Below are 1692 nucleotides of genomic sequence, written 5' to 3' on the forward strand. Positions count from 1 at the left end.
TGAGCCTGCGCGTCCGGAGCCTGTGCTCCGCAAAGGGAGAGGCCACAACAGTGAGAGGCCCGCGTACCGCAAAAAAAAAAAAAAAAAAAAAAAAAAAATTAAACAACAGACCTCTCCTTTCCAGACTGGTCTCCCTTACCCTCTGTTATTTTTCTTCATAGATCTTATCTCCTAACATATCTATTTGTGGACATGTTTTTTTCTTTTTGGCTCCCTGCTGAATTGTCAATTCCTTAAAGACTAGGATTTGTGTCCAGTTGGGGCACTCCTGTAGACCCCGTGTCTGGCACCTAGTTGCAGCTCACTTTTTGTTAAAAATGAACACATTGGAGAGCCTTCTGTGGGAGACAAGAGGAAGAGTTATTGTAACAACACTTAATGAGCACATACTATGGACTAAACTCTAACTAGATTAAGGTACAATTGGCTTTCTGTATCCACAGTTTCCACATACACGATTTCAACCAACCACGGGTCGAAAAAATTGGGGGAAAAAATAGCTCCAGAAAGTTCCCAAAACCAAAACTTGAATTTGCTGTGTGTCCCAGCAACTATTTGCATAGCATTTACATTATATTTATAACTATTTACATAGCAATTACGTTGTATTACATATTATAAGTAATCTAGAGATGATTTAAAATGTACAGGAGGATGTGAATAGGTTACATGAAAATACCCTGCAATTTTATATAGGGGACTTGAGCATCCCTGGATTGCATTATCCAAGGGGGGGGTCCTGGAACCAATTCCCTCCAGATACCGAGGAACAACTCTACTGTCATTATCCTCCAAACCATATGCAAAAATTGGCTACATATAACAGCCTTTAAAAAAAATAAATAGAGAAGGAATGGGATGCTATAGAAAAAAAAACATTAAGTTAAAAAAAGGAATAGACCTGAATTGGGCTGGGGAGGAGAAAGGGAGTGGTGGCAGGAGGTGCCCGCAAAGGCAAGAGGTGAAGTGTGGGTGCAAGGAGAATTAACCTCAGGAGGGGCAAATTATCGGGGGTCACAAAAGTGAAGGATGAAGCCCAAAGAGCTTGGAGAGAATCAGCTATTCAACACGCATTGATCGAGCACCATCTGTATGCCAGGAACCAGGAACCAGCCTGTTTGCTGACACCTCCCGTCTCTTCCCCCCCACCCCCGAGTCTCTCCCTCACCTATCCCTGTACCCCAGAGGGCTCAAGGGATGGCCCCAGAGAGGCGCGGCATTTCCAGGGAACACTTACAAGGTACTGAACTTAAAAGAACGTTCTGGGTGAAAAACGCAGATTATTTGAAAATACAGATTATTAATCTGAGTTGGGGGGGGTGTTTCAGAGGGGACTGAGGGGGCTAGAGAGCAGGGTTGCTTGGCAGGGAGCCGTGGGAGCAGGCCCGAGGTGGGGACATTCTCATGTCTTAAGTCCAGATGGCCTGGATCGCCAGGAGGGACCAGAAATTCATGTAGTTCAGATAGGAAAAGAAACCTGGGGGAAGGAAGAGAGAGAAGGGGGTGAGGCGCAGAGTTCACCAGCCCCAGCCTGATCCCAGTCCTTTCTCCAAGCCCAGCTATACCGCCTATCGTGTCCCCAAATGCATGTCTAAACCCAAACTCAGCCCCATCCCCTAAACTGTCCCCAAACCCAGCACCACTCTCTACACTGTCCCCAACCCATTCCCAAATTCAAACCCGCCCCCGCCC

General features: G+C 46.2%; 1 protein-coding gene across 1 annotated transcript in view; it reads right to left on the reverse strand.

Annotated features, from left to right (window-relative positions):
* Positions 1–1409: 1409 nt before the first annotated feature.
* The window catches only part of LOC114484108 (outer dense fiber protein 4-like), a 3902-nt gene continuing 3619 nt past the window's right edge, over positions 1410–1692 (reverse strand). The window contains exon 4 of the mRNA XM_028478261.1: positions 1410–1477. Coding sequence (XP_028334062.1) covers positions 1410–1477 — 68 coding nt within the window. The remainder of the gene's footprint in view (positions 1478–1692) is intronic.

Source organism: Physeter macrocephalus, chromosome 17 (assembly GCF_002837175.3).
Source record: "Physeter macrocephalus isolate SW-GA chromosome 17, ASM283717v5, whole genome shotgun sequence".
In the NCBI taxonomy this organism is placed as follows: Eukaryota; Metazoa; Chordata; class Mammalia; order Artiodactyla; family Physeteridae; genus Physeter; species Physeter macrocephalus.